Raw genomic sequence first — 15938 nt, 5'->3', positions numbered from 1 at the left:
GGGTTTGGTCATGCTACAAGTGCAGCAGAAAAAAGGAGCGCCGCACTTTTGGCAAGAAATGCGCAGAAGAAAAGTTATATAGGTCCGATTTTGTTCTTGCTGCGGGCGGGAAAAATAAGCGCCGCACTTCGAGAAATGCGGAGGAGGAAAGTATGCTGCACTTTTAGCACGCTGAAGGCACAGTAGCAACCAAACGGACATGCGGCTTGCCGCACTTTAGATATGGCGTGTCGTAGCATCAACCAAATAGGACTATGCGAGTCATGTTTTTAAGAATTACTTTACATTTTATATTATTTTATTGGATTAATGTTTTTTAGACTGTAGGTTCATTGGCAGATTGAATTATAAAGATTAGGAAAAACAAAAAAATAGTGCAAGGAGTTGTGCTTTCGGCCGGTCCGACGGCCCCAGCCATCTCGAGTCAGTCCATTTGGTAGTGTGGGTGGCTGATCGATTTTGTGTAAAAGTTTCTGATGCCCGAGGCCCCTAAGCAGACTTCCCCCGTTCACATCCACTGCCGTTTACCTCTTCCCCTCTCTCGTGTCCTTTCCTGGCGACGACGACTGCGCGAGCGGCGCCACTCTTCACCAGGTGCCCTTTCCCGGCGACGAGCAGCCACCAGGTACACCCTTCCCTTCCCTTCACGCTGCGCGAAACCAAGGACTCCAAACCCTAATGTATGCCATCTGTATTCGGATCTGACCCAGTTACATGCATATGTATTATACCCAGTTACTTCTATTTTTTGCAAAAGATTCTCGGGTGTGCATATGTACACCCATGTCCACCCCTGTGCTGAATTCCATGCCCGATTCGGGGTTGTATCATTTGGAGGTTCGGCGGGCAATTTACAGCTATGGAAATGGAACGCAATTCGTTTCTTTTGAGGATTAAAGTAGAGGTTTATTGTGGTCTGGATTGGCGGTCGGGTTATTCTTCAGGAGACGTAGGGGCGGTGGGCTGATTGTATGTATCCATGTATTTGCACGCTTGTGTGCTTGGGAGCCTGGCTGTGGCTATGGCTGTACCAAATGCTATTGGCGCCACATGGCGTCTTGGTGCAGCGCTGGGATAGCTGGTTACTGGGGACAAAAATATGATCCTTTGATCAGCCCAGGAACTGGGAGTTTCACCTAATTATTGACAGCAGGGCGGTCAATGGAGATATGATTTTATAAAGAGTAAGGGAAAAGGCGAAACGGTACCGTTTACAGACTTTGCCCTGTCTAGATGGGTTTAGCCAATGTTGCTAGAGGGGTTTAAAGCGACTATGGTTACTTAAGAGCAGTGGTGTGGGGACACATGGGCCCCGCAGAATATTCTTTCACCACGTTAAGTACAACTCTTCGCCGCAACTCTCCTGTGTATTCTAGTAAAAAAGTGTGATGCTTTTGCACTAAAGGACAAACATTCTCGTGATTTTTCAAAAGGACACCTGGTGAAATATTTATTATGTGGAAAGGGCTATACAGATAAAATTGTTGTTGCTGTTTGATACTCTTGTTTATGTTTTCTTTGTTCTGGTCTTGATTATTTTATGAGGGTTTCTGATCTTAAACAATTGCCCTGTTGCTTTTCTTATTGGTATACTGTAGGCTGTAGATAAGTGCAATGTGATGTCAGTGTATATTTGATAGTTGCCTAATCAACTAGTTTATTTGAAGTTGATGCTATGCCCCATGATATTTTGCAGGTGGAGACTGCAAGGACCAAGTGAGAGTGTTTGCTTTATCCATTATTGCTGCTCCTTAGAAGAAAACCGCACTATTGTTTGTCGCCTGCCAGCTATTGCCATCAGCTTGGGAGATGGAGTAGGCAAAGGGAATATGCATATGCAGGATTTTGGACAATGGCCACCCCAAGCACAGAACACTGCCAGTCTATGTTTTGCAAATGTTGTAGTGCCATCTCAGATCAATACTTCTATAGAGGTGCATAGTAGAACTTCTACATTCTTGTCATCTGAGAAAGAATATGCACCGTTTGGCAATACAAATGGTGCTTTGCCAATCGAAAGCATTAGAAATGATGGGTCAATTATAGGCACTTGGGATGGTGCTGGGCCAGTTGAAGGCATTAGGTATGATGCTGGGTCAACTGTAGGCACCAGAAATGGTGCTGGGCCAATTGAAGGCATTAGGTGTGATGCTAGGTCAATTGTTGGCACCAGGAATGATTCTGGGCCAATTGAAGCTATTAGGCATGATGCTGGGTTGATCATAGGCACTGGAGATGGTGCTGGACCAGTTGAAGGTATTGACTTGAACAAGACACCAGCACAAAAGTCTAAGAGGAAAAAGCACAGGCCAAAGGTCTTGAAAGAAGAAAAACCATCCAAGACAGCAAAGTCCACAACTCCAAAGCCTTCCAAGGACGAAAAACCATCTGGCAAGAGAAAGTATGTCCGTAAAAATACACCAGCAGGTCAACCTCCTCCAGAACAGGCTGCTGATTCAAATTGCAGAGCTGAGCTGAAATCAGCTAGGCGATGTTTGAACTATGATGGGAAAAATGATCAGGAGGATGCTCATCCTGGAACTCCAACTCAGGTGACAGAATTATCAACTGACCCTAAGGATTATCAACCATCTGTATCCTCCATCAATCAAAGAAATGTTCAAAGCCAGTCAGCATGCCATGCTGGTTGGACCACCAGCTCTGTTTACACCCATGCAAATCAGATGGCTAATGCACAGTTATTACCTGCACATAACATGCAGAAAGGAGTATTGATAGACCTCAACAATTCTTCTTTGAATCAGATACCAAATGAGCACACTAACTTTGCAGACAGCCCTGCGCAATTTTTTCAGTACAGAGTAAGAGAAATGGTAGAACCAAATCCTTTGTTAGAGCTCCATGATGGCATACCACATAAAAATGTACCTGACATCAACAGTTCGATCATTCTATTGCAGAGCATCCCTACCGATTTCACTGAAAACTTGCTTTCGTCTCCTCCAGCTTCTTTAAGACAAAAGCAAATGGCCAACCAGCTGCTTACTGGTTATGAAAGGCCAGAATATCCAATGACACAAACTCAAGGTTTTGAAAGATTATATACAAGGAACGGAGTGACGGCAGACCAAATGCCTGGTAGTTATATATTGGCAAGCAACCGCAGCCCACCTGCCAATACCGAACAGAATTCAGTGATGGAAAATTTGAATCAACTTGTTACAACTGATGACCACTTAAGGATTACTGGTCCATACAGGTATACTGGAGCAGCCCCCAGGTCTCATGCTTCTCAGGACTCCTCACATATCCATGCTATGGATAGCAGACGAGAAAAAACTGCTTCAAATGATGCTCAGACTATGTTAGGTACGAACTTCAGTCACCAAAATAATGGGTTGGCATCTGTAAATGCTTGGCATTCCACCATCCCTGAGGCATCATATTTTCCAGAAATCTATAAAAGAATGAGGTTAAATAATCACGATTACCATCTGAATGGAGCTGTTGACAATTGTTCTTCCTCATCTCCATATTTGTGTAACAGTGAGAATGCAAATCTGGTTCCTGCAGTAAACTCTAATGTTTGTACATTAGCTGATGCACAAAGATTGATAGCCCATGAGAAATCCCGAGCTTCCCAGAGAATGATCAGTGTAGGATCAGCACAAAACAGTATGGCTAAAAGCATGGAAATGGTCCAACAGCAATCTCTTCTACATGGCACTGCATTCAGGGGTTCCATTGAAGTACCTGAGAAACAGTTCAGTTTGGTAACAGAAGAATGCACACAGTTGCCAGTGCAGCGACATAATGTTACTGCAAGACTTGGAAGTCATCAACTCCAGTCTTTGGGAGGTAACATGGTTTCAGGTTCAGACTTACCAGCTAAACTGCACGAGCATTGCATTTCTCCGCAAGATGAAACTCAGAACAGTGTCTGCATTGCTCCTCCTGATGAGCTTGGCCGAAGCATCAATGTGGAGCATTTTAGGTCTCCTGGCACTCAAATTAACTCATCAACAGGTAAAAGCACTCCGAGAACAGAGATTCATCATCCGGAGATTTCTGCGGAAATTATTAGGACCCCTACCAATCCAACAAATCCAATAACAAGTAATGATGTTCTGAGGACTGAGAATAATCAAGAAACCTTTGCAGCTAAACCCAGTCAGAAGAGAAAAGTAGGACGTCCCAGGAAGGAGTTAAAACCTGGGGAGAAGCCAAAACCTAGGGGCCGCCCAAGGAAAGACAAGGTTGTTCATGATGTAGTTATCTCAAAAGGGAGCCACACTGACCCATTACAGAATGAGGGAATTTCTTCTGTCTTGGCACCTCATGCAGAAGGTGCCTCTTGTGCAAGAACAGTTACTTTGGAAAGAGTTATAGAAAGTGTTTCTGAAGCTCCAGAACCATCGATAGACTCTTTAGATCTCATAATTCAGAAAATAATGCTGTTAGACATTAACAAATTGGATACGACTCGAGTAGCTGAACCACATGGTGCTCTTGTCCCTTATAAAAGAGAAATTTGTGCAATTATTCCATTTGAGGGAAATGTGAAAAGAAAACGTTCTCGGGCCAAGGTGGACCTTGATCCAGTAACCACTTTGATGTGGAAGTTACTAATGGGACCAGATATGAGTGATGGTGCAGAAGCGATGGACAAGGATAAAGAGAAGTGGCTGGATGAAGAAAGGAAAATATTCCGAGGACGTGTTGATTCATTTATTGCCCGCATGCATCTTGTTCAAGGTATCACTGCCATTTCTATATTGTACTGCTAACCATGGCATTCTGTTCGTTGCCTGGTATATAGTTGAGTATGTATAAATAGTTTTCTTAGAACTGCTAACATTTCATACTTCCATGCTATGGTTGCTAAGTTAATATTAATGGGATAGTCATGGATCTTTAATGTGCTTCCCTTGTTCTGTGTTTTTGTACCTATTCATTGGGTTTGTATAGTAGCTATGGGTTTGCAGGATAGGATCTTAACTCTGGATTACTTCTATTTGCTTACAGGAGATAGGCGTTTCTCTCCTTGGAAAGGATCAGTTGTGGATTCAGTAGTGGGGGTTTTCCTTACTCAGAATGTTTCGGATCATCTTTCCAGGTTTCTAAGAATTAGTCCTTTTTTTAAAATAATAGCAATTGGTTTCTGGCTTCAATATGGAACTAATGTTGTTTTTCTGGCTGTTGTGTTCTAATTTTTCCAGCTCTGCCTTTATGGCTCTTTCTGCAAAATTTCCTGCAAAGCCAGAAGTCTCTGAAAAACCTACAATTTCAGAAGATAATGGTTGTTGCTCGAGTTTTTTTGGTGATGCTACCAAATTGCAAGGCGAAGTCCTTGTTGAAGAGGCAAGCACCACAGCAGGCTCCTTAATCACAGCAGAAGAAAAGGTTGGAAGCAATAGTACTGAATTGTTTGGAAGTTCTTCTGGAGATGGATTGGACGGTGTAGGAATTCATTCCGATTCTTATTGGAAGCTGCCAGCTAGACTCCATGAGAGTAGGCCTGTAGCTGCTGGGGCTGAGAGTTTTGTTGAAGCTGAAAATGGGTCGCTGGAAGATGTTGTTTCATCACAAAACTCTGCCATTTCATCTCAAAACTCCCCAGATTACCTGTTTCACAGAAACGAGCATATGTTTTCTAGCACGCCACTAAAGTTCACAGCAGAGGCCTTTGTCCACAGAAATAAGCCTATTGGTACCAGCAGTTCAATGACATATACAGAACTTTTACGGATGCAAGAGATAAAGAGCAAGTATAGTGAAAACATTGCATCATGGGAGTATTGTGAAGTTCCAGACTTATTTACAAAGAAGGGGCCACCCCTCAACGAGTTACAAGACCTCAGAAAAAAACATCATCATCTTTACACTTCTGATACTTATCAACAGAATGGCCAAGTTCATTTTGGTGGTATAGCCTCTGGCAGCGATTTGGGAAGATCCTCATCATACACTGCCCTTAACACTGTGGACTATTCTAATGGCGCACAAGCTGAAACTACTTTCCAGTATCCTTCATCTGATCATGGTTTTCCCAGTACAATCAAACCCACAACGGTTGACTCTTTGGGTGCCCTGTTATATGGTAAGAATGGTTCATTAAGTCAGGATAAGAGTCCTTTACCTTCTAAGCCTACAGAAGGAGCTGACCTGTCACCATTAGTTGATATATATTTTCATCCATCAAGTTCGGAACACAGGAATCCAAATCTGCAAGATGAAATTACTATCGGCACAAAGCCAATTGGACATCAAAATTTTCAATCAGAATTCAAAGAACCGACTGATAAGGTTGAAATTCAGACAGTGAAGGTTCGAGATGGATATTCTTCAAACTTATGTCAAAACAAGAAGGCAAATTTCGAAATCTCAGAGGGAGTTGCTTCATACATGGCAGATAATTCCAGAGATGCTAAAAAAGTTTCCTCTGAAGTTCCTATTGATGGATCAAAAGCAAAGAAGTCAAAAGTCGGGACTGGTAAGAAAAGAACTTATGATTGGGATATTTTAAGAAAAGAAGTGCTTTGCAATATTGGAAAAAAAGAAAGAGGCCACAATGCGAAGGACTCAATTGATTGGGAAACAATAAGGCAAGCAGATGTCAAGGAAATATCTGAAACAATTAGAGAGCGGGGAATGAATAACATGTTGGCAGAACGAATAAAAGTAAGTGTGGTATAAAGTAGTAGTGTCACAAATGAGATTTTATATGACATACATAGGTCATACAAATATGTTTACAGTTCAGAAGATTTGCCTATTTATCAGAATTCCAAATTTGATCCTTATTAATGTCTCCTGTAGGAATTTCTAAATCGATTGGTGAGAGACCATGGGAGCATTGATCTTGAATGGTTGCGCTATGTTGATCCAGACAAAGCAAAGTAAGCTGGATAAACTGGATAAATGTTTGTTTAGCTAACATTCATAATGCACTTGTTCTTTATGTTTGCCTCCACCATTGCTCTTTGGTGTGAAATTGAACTAGCAATACCTCATACTCTACTGTGTATTCCTTTACTTTATCCACTATTCCATACAGGCATACATACCTTGCCATTTCCTTTACAAATCAAGCTCTGTCCCGTAAATTTGTTCCTTAGTTGAATAGAATTACATCACTTTATTGTTTATTATCTTATTACATGTTTGTCTCATAGGTACTGTTTAGTTTGGCTGATTTGGTTGGCCTAACTTTTTTTAGCTTAATCCCTTATATGTAACAAAAAAGATATTTGTAATCCATTATTTCGGTAAGATCTCTTAATAGGAAAATGGTTCAGGAATTTCCTGTTGATATCGGAAATTATTTGCTTGGTGTGTTTAGCTAAGTTATCTTGGAATATGTAGTAGAAATCAGGACAGGTGAGTTCTGAGTACTTCGTCAGTTCACTGATGTTACCAAAAAATTTATATTTTTTTTGAAGTAAAGAAAAATTTATATATGACAGGCATGATGCCACTGCACAGCCAGCTGGCTCACTGGCCATTTGTTTGTGCTTGTCACATCCTCTATCCTGCCACTTTCGCACTGAGGCACCTTGTCGCTGCCTCTCAGAGCTGTTTTTTTCCTGGAGCAGCTACTTGCTTATGTGTCCTCCTGGGTCCATCTCTGCTAAGAGCAGCCTCCTTCCTACGATGTCGCCGTTGCTCCCCTGATCCATTGCTACCGAGAGCTGTCTAGATCCTATCACCCCGAAAGCTATTGGCATCAGAGTTGCTGCCTCCATATGACCTGCATGAGCTGGGTCGCTACTAGAATCTTGGCTCTTGACTTGGATCCATAGAGATGGTGCAGCCCTATTCTTCGCTGCATCAAATGTATGAGTAGCACAGTTGGCTCTATCCTGTAATGATTTAGATTCTGGAGCTGCTACTTGTTGGTACTTGGTCTTGGATTCCTTGGGTGAGAGCAAAGAGTAGGAAAGCAAGAAACACATGGGGAAGGAAATCTGATGCTCGGAGGGACATCTGACAAGTTTTATTTTGTAGAAGGCACCACCTTGTCTGTTGTTCTCAATAAGTTATGGCAAAAGTCTATTTTGATATAACACACTCCGTTTATTACATTGCCAGTTTAATTACATAAGCTTATAATATAAGCCTTGTTGTATAAGCTTATAATATAAGTCTAACATAGGTTACATTTCTTAATACATGTAACTTTTTTTCTGTTGAAATGATTATCACATGTAAACTACTTTCTGTCTCTTTCAGGGACTACCTCTTAAGCATTAGAGGTCTTGGACTCAAAAGTGTAGAGTGTGTGCGTCTTTTGACGCTCCATCACATGGCTTTCCCTGTATGTCCTTCCTTTCCTCAGTTTTTTCAAGTATCCTGCCATGCTGGAGTGTTTATCTGTATCTGTTGATTATTTAGGTGGACACCAATGTTGGTAGGATATGTGTGAGGCTTGGATGGGTGCCCCTTCAACCTCTACCTGAGTCTCTTCAGTTGCATCTATTGGAGCTGTAAGTATCTTTATTCTCAATGGTTGGCACATGTTATATATGCATTATCGAGTGGAGTTTGATGATGCGTTATTGAAGGTATCCAATGCTGGAGAACATACAGAAGTACCTATGGCCTCGACTATGCAAGCTTGATCAACGGACACTGTGAGTTTTAGTAATCCAGTTTTGTTTTTCATGATTTTGTTCATGTTCTTATTGTGGGCTATATAACAAAACTATGTATTCTCAGGTATGAGCTTCACTACCAAATGATTACATTTGGAAAGGTAAATATGAGATAGAGAATATGATAAAGTGACAACTGATAGTTGTGCTGTGTTTTGACAAATTTTCCCACATTTTAGGTGTTCTGTACAAAAAGTAAGCCAAATTGCAATGCATGCCCAATGCGAGCTGAGTGCAAACACTTTGCAAGTGCGTTTGCTAGGTACTTCCTCAAGACCCTGTTATGTCAATATACATTCCATAGCTCTATTAGGCTAGCTGAGTTTTGGATTTCGCAATCTGGTAAACCTAACATGGTGATATTGCAATCCTTATATTTAGGAAAACATTATCATCTAGACTAAATTTAACTAACTAATTCTGGATGGCAATGTTTATCATATCAGCTCCCTACAAAAAGATGGAATTTTGCAGAAGATATCTTATTTTGCCCTAATAGGTTTTGCAAACTTAATTGATTGAGATGGCATTTGCAGAAGATGTTCATTTCAGTGCAAATAAATTCACCAGATGTAGTTTAAGAAAAGAGAAGTGTTAACTGATGCTTTTGCTATATTCACCTTATGATTTCTACTAAAGAAATAGACTTGCTTGTTCTGTACTTCTGTGTCTTTTGAGACCTAGGGGCCATGTGGATTTGATTTCCATATTGTTGGATGACTGTCAATTGATATCAAGTTTGTTTATGATGAAGTGCAAGGCTCGCTCTTCCTGGACCTGCAGAGAAGAGTTTGGTTACATCTGGTACTCCAACCGCTGCAGAGGGTAGCAACCATGCATATACAAATTTTAGAACTGTAAGTCAAAATGAAAGCTGCAACCAGACAAATATAAGTTCTGGGCCCGTAAGTCAACTTGAATGGAATTCGCATACCCATGGCGATGTTGTGGAGAAATGCCGTCCAATCATTGAGGAGCCAGCAAGCCCAGAACTAGAACCTGAGGCTGCAGAGATAAAAGAGGATATTGAAGATGCTTTTATTGATGATCCTGAAGAAATTCCTACTATCAAGCTTAATTTCACAGAGTTTACTCAGAACCTAAAGAACTACATGCAAGCAAATAACATTGAGATTGAAGATGCTGATATGTCAAAGGCCCTGGTTGCCATAACTCCTGAAGCTGCTTCTATCCCAACTCCCAAGCTCAAGAATATCAGTCGCTTGAGGACAGAGCACCAAGTGTATGTTCTTGTTCCAAACAAAACCAGTGTTATTGCTTATAACAGCTGTGTCATCGTGTCTTAATTTTTATATTGAATAGCATCACGGGAATAGACGTATTTTTCATATTTGAGAATTGAGATGTTGATCGTTATGTGACCATTTGACTTTTTATTTTCGACATGTTTGCAGCTATGAACTGCCAGACTCACATCCACTTCTCGAAGGAGTAAGTTCATATCAGACTATAGAAGTCTACACTATTTGTGTTCATCAATAGTTGATGATATAATGATGATTGTTTCCTTATTATGTACAGCTTGACCAAAGAGAGCCTGATGATCCTTGTCCTTATCTACTTTCTATATGGACTCCAGGCAAGAAACCTATAATTTTTTTTCTCGAACAACGCAGGAGAACTGCGTGTCATTTCATTAAGAAAGGAAGTCGTACAAAATGTACAAAGGTAACAGGAGAGGCTGCAACCTCCCCAACACACTCCACTCACACTAAGCCACGGTTAGGAAAAAAACCATGAAAAAAACAGCCCGACCATGACCTACTTGCCATACTACACCAAGGGGTTGGGGCAGGAGAAACCTATAAATTTGAACTTTGAAGCTTTTGATTGATCAAAGGTTGCTGATGTTTATTATTTTAAAATACAGGTGAAACAGCTCAGTCAACTGATGCACCTCAGACATTTTGCAACTCCCAAGAGAGCGGTAAACTCTGTGAAAGTGCAACATGCTTTAGTTGCAACAGTATACGAGAAGCACAGGCTCAGAAAGTGAGAGGAACAATTTTAGTAAGTTTCCTATTCATGTAATCTATCCTTGGTAGTAATTGAAAAATCAATGGGATTCGCTCAAAAAAAAATCAATGGGATCTGGCATTTAGGAATCTGGCTCGCTGCTGGCCAGTTCTCGTGTTCAACCCAGTGAATACTGTTTCTTTGGAATGGTCTTCCACATGAAATTAAATAATGGACAGGGGAAGCCCTAGTTTTGCCTGAGGTGAGTACTCGCCTAATTCCAAGAATCAAAATGGGCCTGGAAATTCAGAACTGCTAGAAAGAGTTCAGATCTATTTTCGAATTTTGGAGCAAAAATATTTGTTGGAAAGATTATTGGACAAGCTGTTTTTGGATTACATCTGATTACCGTAGCTTGTTGCTGTGTAGTAACTACACATGCCATCATGTTCATGCACCTATGTTTCCTCTCTCTTTGCTAGGCAAATTTTGAAACAGATCCTAAGAGCCTTTACTGTGTACTTATCTGGGACTTATATGCTATCTAAAAAAGATATGTTCTTCAGTTTACCTATTCCTAACAACTAGAACTGGCTGGCTCCCACTTCCATATTCCAAAAAACATTTTGAACGTTCCATCTGGATAAGGACTAGGATCCTTAAGTCTTTTTGAAAACAATTAATCCCTTATAGAAGTTGAATTCTCGTACTGACAAATCATTCTTTGATTAATTTCATAGATACCATGTCGAACAGCTATGAGGGGAAGCTTCCCACTTAACGGGACATACTTTCAAGTAAATGAGGTAATAATGGAAAGTGATTATTTTTGTTTTGCTATAGTTAAAAATCAAGGATTCTATTCTCAAATGTACTGTACATTCAGGTATTCGCTGATCATGACTCAAGTCGAAACCCAATAGACATTCCAAGGAGCTCAATATGGAACCTCCCTAGGAGAACAGTGTACTTTGGAACTTCAGTTCCTACAATATTTAAAGGTACTTCTCTAATAATGAGAACCAAGATTTCAGAATTAGCAGCAGCACTCATTCCTAGGGATGAAAATGGTACGGATATTATCCATCTGTCCGTCCAACATAAGGGGTTCAAACACTAAATGGATAGTGTGTATCCAAATCTGGACATTCAATATCCATACTGTATCCGAATCCAGATTCAATCGGATACCTGAAATGTGAATAGGATGTATAGCAATATTCGACACATCTAACACTATTTGTATCCGAATTCGATCTGAGAAGTATTCGTATCCATATATATCTGTTCGTATCAGATCCATTTTCATCCCTACTCATTCCTGTTGTGGGGAATCTGATTGTGTGGCTCTAGTAACTTCAAAATACCAGCAGGAATCGAAATACTGAAATGACCTAGTAGGCAAAATGTAGTACTGGAACAAATGAACAATACCATAAATTCACGTTTCTGGTTGAACCATTGTTATGCTGCTGCCACTGCCTTGACAATTTAGGAATTCCTTTATATCAACGGCAGTGAGATAGTTTGATAAATTGTTCTGGATTTGAATCTTCTGTCTACAGTGTGCCATGAACCTTAGTTCATAGGAGCATATAGGCTCTTCTCCCCTTTAAATAGGAAACACTCTTAATAATTCTTTTTTTAGGAAGCTAAGAGTTATAGCTAATTTGTTACGGATCCAGAGAACGTGGGAATTTGTAATTAGGCAGCTAACCAAGATCCCCTCAATCCTCGGTATTGGTTGCACTAGCTGCTGCAACACAAATCTTTTGGGTTAACATCTGGATAATCCTGAGATTAACATCTTACTACCTCAATTCTTTTTTACTCGAGCTTCTAGAATCTGTGATGTCAACCTTTTTAGAGTTTTACCACATATATGAAATGAAAATTGTATCATTAGACTCACCATTGGAAAAGTAATGGTCAACGTCGCAATTTGAAGACCATGAAAAGTAAAAAAAAAACGTAAAGTAAAAAAGAGTGGAGGTATATTTCCGTAGATGATTGTGGGCTAAGACATGGCTTCTTTGTTTCAATTGTATACAGCCAAAGTTTGATGGGGGGAACTGACTTTTATTATTTTGACCATGTTGAGGATGTCTGGTTACAAGAACAGATCAGGTGCTCCGGGTGCATCTGGTGCTCCCGTGCACCTGATGGATGCATCGCGGACGCACCAGATGCACCCGCTGTTGGAGATAATGTTGAACTGCAGTCGTAATTTAATGAAAGCGCAGGGGCTGAAATGCAAAAGCATCTCGCTGACAGTGGTGCATCCGGTGCGTCCACGGAACATCTGATCTGTTCTCGTCTGGTTACTTATGCTTTACGTACTTATGTTTCAGGTCTATCAACTGAAGACATACAACATTGCTTTTGGAGAGGTAATCATCTATCTGTTTGTGTTTTTATTTATGATTTCCAGAACGAAAAAAATAAGTTTATAGATAGCATTTATAGAAAAGGATAGTGGTGTTGTAACATAAATATTATTGTTATTTTGGCTGCATATATCTCTTCTACTAGTATCTTTTAGTTTGTTGCTTAATAGGGGCACTGTTGTAGGTGATATCAGATAGCTATAGTTATGAATCAGTAGTGACACATCTCATTTCTTAAGAAGTACTTTCATGTTTCTTGTTAAAGATGAACGAATTAGATGTTTTTTATTAGTTTTGGTTTGTTTGTTTTCTTGTTCTAGAAAATGATTATGCAATGTATGGGATGTTTGTATTGAGTACTAATGAAAAAATCATTGGGGTCTTGCCCCACTTTTCATGTGCTGTGAAATGAAAACTTTCACACACGTTAGGTGCTGAGAGGGGACTGTTCCCCAGTAATAGTCTTGGCATTTGACTATTGGCTGATGGCCTCCACAATGTGTATGCCATTGTTAGTTTATTGTTCTACAAGTATGTTTCATACAAATGTACTCATAATTTGCATGTGGTAATTAGAAATATTTTAAAATATGGTGTTTGACAAATGAAATTTAATATATTTTGTTACACTTGTGTCAAGTTTTCACTGCTGGAGCTGATAACAAAATGCTGATGATAGGGACAAAAAATTCAGTTTTTGTCTACTTTCCTAAAGATCAACTCAACAATTTTTTTTTTGGAAAATGGAATTTTTATTCCGTCTTCTGCATAAGTTATGCACCTAACCATTACTCAACAAATTTAGAACCAAATCTACTGAATCAGACTTGATCAGCTACTCTTATTAGCATGCCATATTACGACTAGGACATTTCTAGATTTGTGAGTGAGATTTGCTAGGCATTTGTAACAAAGGTTTGTAGACCCCAAATGGCAATTTGTTTGATGGATAGACCTTGCATGCTTGAGGTAACATGATACTATTGCAGTGTAGAAATCCAGATGAACTCTGGGTGGAAGCTGTAATGGGGGTAGATTGCTATGCATAAAACATCTTTTGGCTTGTTGAGATGATACCATTAACGTCTTCACTTGCGAAAATAAATTTTTATATTTACTCCGCACATCTGCAGGCTTTGTCTGTGTGAGGGGCTTTGATAGGACATCAAGAGCACCAAGACCACTGTACGCAAGACTTCACTTCCCAGCAAGCAAAATTACCAGGAACAAGAAAGCTGCAGCTTTTGCTGCATCAAGAGATGATGAATAGGACATTGGGGAAAGAAATAAAGAGGCATATAGATGACCCTGCTAGAGGATCGCTGACCAATAAGTTGCCGAAATCAATTCAATCACTCATGCCAAACACATCTATGAGATATAATGAATCACAACCACCCATGATTTGTGGCGACATGAGGCATGACTACAGATTCTATGCCTGGGTTTTACCAACCAACTGGTTCTTATATGGCAGCATGTTTGCTGCACCAGTAATTCAACAGACCTGATGGGGAATAGAGAGCCTATTGTCAGGCCATTGTAGCTGTACTTTCATGTGAATTGACTCATTTTTGTTCTCGTTGTTGTACATGAGGAGCTCAGCCATTAAAGTGACCATTAATGTTGTTAGGTCATTCATGGGAACATATCAGATTAATCGTTGATTATTTGATTGTTTCATTGGTGAGGCCAATTGGCTCAAAATTCTTCTGAGTTACAGTGACGTAAAAAATGTATGTTGACAAATTGAAGTGAAAATTAATTTGCAGTAACTTGGTACCTATCAAGTATGCTTTATATTTGGCCAGGAATTTGGTGGGCCTAAATGAACTTTTGGACATCTGCAACAGAAACAGTTAAAAAGGATTCGGTTGAAGATACTTGACCACTACAAGTTTGTTTCAGATACATGATGTCTATGTGACATTTATCTGTTTTGGAGGGACTCCTGGGTCCTCCAGTGAGTTTATTTGTTTCCCTTTTGGGGGTGTGGCTTTTGTTCGTTTACTTTTCTGCTCTGGTGTTGTATTTTGGATTCTTTATTTCTTCTTAAGGTAATAACGGGCAGCTCTCCTGCCGCTTACTCGTGTTATTCTTGAGGTTGAGGGAAGTCTCAATACCTGGTGACTGAAATTCCTTGAAATTTCCTCGTCAGTTGGCTTCCTCTTCGACGTTTTCTCATGGTTTGGGGTCCATCTAGCTCCAGTGCCCCACAACTATAGAGTAGAGGGAGGGTGCCGCGGCGAGGTTTATGAAGTAATTTTTTGTGCATGAATCTAAAACAAGTATCTTGAACAGGATAGAATAAAACAGATCCTAGGGTTAAGTGCTGTTGGGTATCTAGCTGCATAAGTGACTTGTACAACAGGATCACAGTAGATGGCCAACATCCCAGAGCGAGACAATCCACAGGAGAGAATAAAAAGCAGACAAATCTTAGGGGTCGTTTGGTTCCTCGAGCTAAAGTTTAGTCCATGTCACATCGAATATTCGGAGACTAATTAGGAGGACTAAATATGAGTTAATTATAAAACTAGTTGCACATGTGGAGGCTAAACAGCGAGACAAATCTATTAAGCCTAATTAATCCATCATTAACAAATGGTTACTGTAGCAGTACATTGTCAAATCATGGATTAATTAGGCTTAATAGATTTGTCTCGCCATTTAGCCTCCATCCGTGCAATGGGTTTTGTAAATAGTCTATGTTTAATACTCCTAATTAGTATTTAAACATTCGATGTGACGGAATCTAAAGTTTAGCCATTGGAACCAAAGGCCCCCTTAGAATCCATAAAGTTGTTCGAAGGTTTTCCATAGAATCTGTGCCCAGATTGCAGGAATGAGCAAGTCAAGAGATTTTAAGCAGCGCATATATCTTTTTCCGTCCATTAAACGCGGCAAGGAAATTCCAGAATAAACTAGATACATCAAATTTGCACAGAGCTGCAAACTC

General features: G+C 40.1%; 1 protein-coding gene across 3 annotated transcripts; it reads left to right on the top strand.

Annotated features, from left to right (window-relative positions):
- The first annotated feature begins 460 nt into the window (after nt 1-460).
- LOC117844870 (protein ROS1A) lies at nt 461-14763 on the top strand. 3 transcript variants are annotated; one of them, XR_004637949.2, is made up of 19 exons: nt 462-625; nt 1697-4716; nt 4987-5077; nt 5181-6642; nt 6781-6860; nt 8194-8278; nt 8356-8447; nt 8526-8594; nt 8680-8716; nt 8795-8877; nt 9370-9858; nt 10031-10067; nt 10158-10215; nt 10507-10646; nt 11333-11398; nt 11479-11593; nt 12694-12877; nt 12944-12982; nt 14113-14214. XR_004637949.2 is itself a non-coding variant. In XM_034725688.2 (18 exons), exons 1-18 carry the CDS (start codon nt 477-479, stop codon nt 14247-14249), a joined length of 6249 nt encoding a protein of 2082 aa, XP_034581579.1. In that variant the 5' UTR covers nt 464-476; the 3' UTR covers nt 14250-14763. The 3 variants fall into 3 exon arrangements, 2 of the variants coding, with proteins under 2 accessions (XP_034581580.1, XP_034581579.1); XM_034725688.2 differs by lacking the exon at nt 12694-12877 and having other exon boundaries at nt 464-625; nt 14113-14763; XM_034725689.2 differs by lacking the exons at nt 11333-11398; nt 11479-11593; nt 12694-12877; nt 12944-12982; nt 14113-14214 and having other exon boundaries at nt 461-625; nt 10158-10304; nt 10507-10642.
- Nucleotides 14764-15938: the final 1175 nt, after the last annotated feature.

This window comes from Setaria viridis, chromosome 2 (genome assembly GCF_005286985.2).
Source record: "Setaria viridis chromosome 2, Setaria_viridis_v4.0, whole genome shotgun sequence".
In the NCBI taxonomy this organism is placed as follows: Eukaryota; Viridiplantae; Streptophyta; class Magnoliopsida; order Poales; family Poaceae; genus Setaria; species Setaria viridis.
Note: the sequence above shows the minus strand (reverse complement) of the source record. Positions and strands in the feature narration are given on the sequence as shown.

Bases quoted from the DNA above. Each gene is read 5' to 3' on its own strand.
- LOC117844870 (XM_034725688.2), top strand. From the start codon at position 477: ATGCCCGAGGCCCCTAAGCAGACTTCCCCCGTTCACATCCACTGCCGT. The intron at 10,647-11,332 runs GTAAGTTTCCTA...TTAATTTCATAG, and splicing joins AAGTGAGAGGAACAATTTTA to ATACCATGTCGAACAGCTAT. The intron at 12,983-14,112 runs GTAATCATCTAT...GCACATCTGCAG, and splicing joins ACAACATTGCTTTTGGAGAG to GCTTTGTCTGTGTGAGGGGC.